General features: G+C 52.3%; 1 protein-coding gene across 1 annotated transcript in view; it reads left to right on the top strand.

Moving 5' to 3' along the window:
• The window catches only part of apbb3 (amyloid beta (A4) precursor protein-binding, family B, member 3), a 10,251-nt gene that overhangs the window by 5,883 nt on the left and 3,199 nt on the right, over window positions 1-1,169 (top strand). The window contains exons 4-6 of the mRNA XM_005750261.2: window positions 194-242; window positions 688-837; window positions 936-1,063. Of these exons, the coding sequence (XP_005750318.1) occupies window positions 194-242; window positions 688-837; window positions 936-1,063 (327 nt within the window). The remainder of the gene's footprint in view (window positions 1-193; window positions 243-687; window positions 838-935; window positions 1,064-1,169) is intronic.

The following is a 1,169-nucleotide window of genomic DNA, read 5'->3' on the forward strand; positions in this document are numbered from 1 at the left end:
GTCCTCGTACAGCTGAAGTCCCGTCACAGCTGTCCCCACTGGTTACAAACATCCCCACAGGTGTGTCCTGGACCCCGACCCTGGTCCTCACTGTAGTTCTGCAGACTTATGAGGACACACTGATCCTTGTAATCATGAGGACCTGCTGTTTGCACTCTACACCTGTGCAGGTGATACTCTTTTTGTTTCTCAGGTCTTCGTGGCACGAAGATGACCTCACCAACCACGACCCCGACTCCAAGGTGAGACAGCAACATTAATAATACCTGATTCTGTCAAATAAATAAAAACTCTGTCACTTTAACTCTGACTGGGGCAACAGCGCCCCCTGTGGTTATGGTTAATTTACACAGGTAATAAATTAAGGGCACATTCGACTTCCTGTGTGAACATGATGAAAATGATGGAGAGGTTTCTGGAACGACGTGTTGAACACAGAAACGAGAGGTCCTCGTTGGTCCAGGACTTATTCTGGTGCTCTAATCTGCGCTAATCTCACTCTCTCTCTCTTTGTTTGTGTCTGTGTCTCTCGACCTCGTTTTATTGCGCATTAATCTGATTTAATCTCTCTGCCTCTGTGTCCTGGTTTCTGTTTGTCACCCATCAACCTACTGTCTGTCTCCCCCTCCACCTGTCTCCCTCTCCACCTGTCTCCCCCTCTACATGTCTCCCCCTCCACCTGTCCAGTGTTTTGCCGTGCGCTCCCTCGGCTGGCTGCAGGTGGAGGAGGAGGACCTTTCTCCTGGTCGCAGCAGCCTCGCTGTTAGTAACGTCATCCAGCAGCTGTCTCACTGCAGCAGCCCCGAGCAGAGAGAGCGGCTGGGTGCCTGGGGGGAGGTGAGACACCTGCTGCCCTCCTGTGGCAGGATGCAGGAAGTGCACGTGTGTCCTGTGGAACCTGTTCATCACCTGTCCATCCACCTGTCTGTCTGCAGGGCCGCGAGATGATGCTAGTTCTGAAAAAAGACACCCTGACCCTGTTGGACCCATTAGACCACACCCCCCTGCACTGTCAGCCAATCATCAATATCCGTGTTTGGGGGGTGGGCTGCAACAATGGCAGGTGAGCCAATCAGAGAGCGTATTTCCCCGCTTCCTGTGTTTGTGCTTCGCTGAGCTGAACTCCTGGTTTGTGCTCCTGCATGCTTCGGTTTGTTTACACTAACTCT

Source organism: Pundamilia nyererei, unplaced genomic scaffold, assembly GCF_000239375.1.
Source record: "Pundamilia nyererei isolate P.nyererei 1_Seehausen unplaced genomic scaffold, PunNye1.0 scaffold00266, whole genome shotgun sequence".
In the NCBI taxonomy this organism is placed as follows: Eukaryota; Metazoa; Chordata; class Actinopteri; order Cichliformes; family Cichlidae; genus Pundamilia; species Pundamilia nyererei.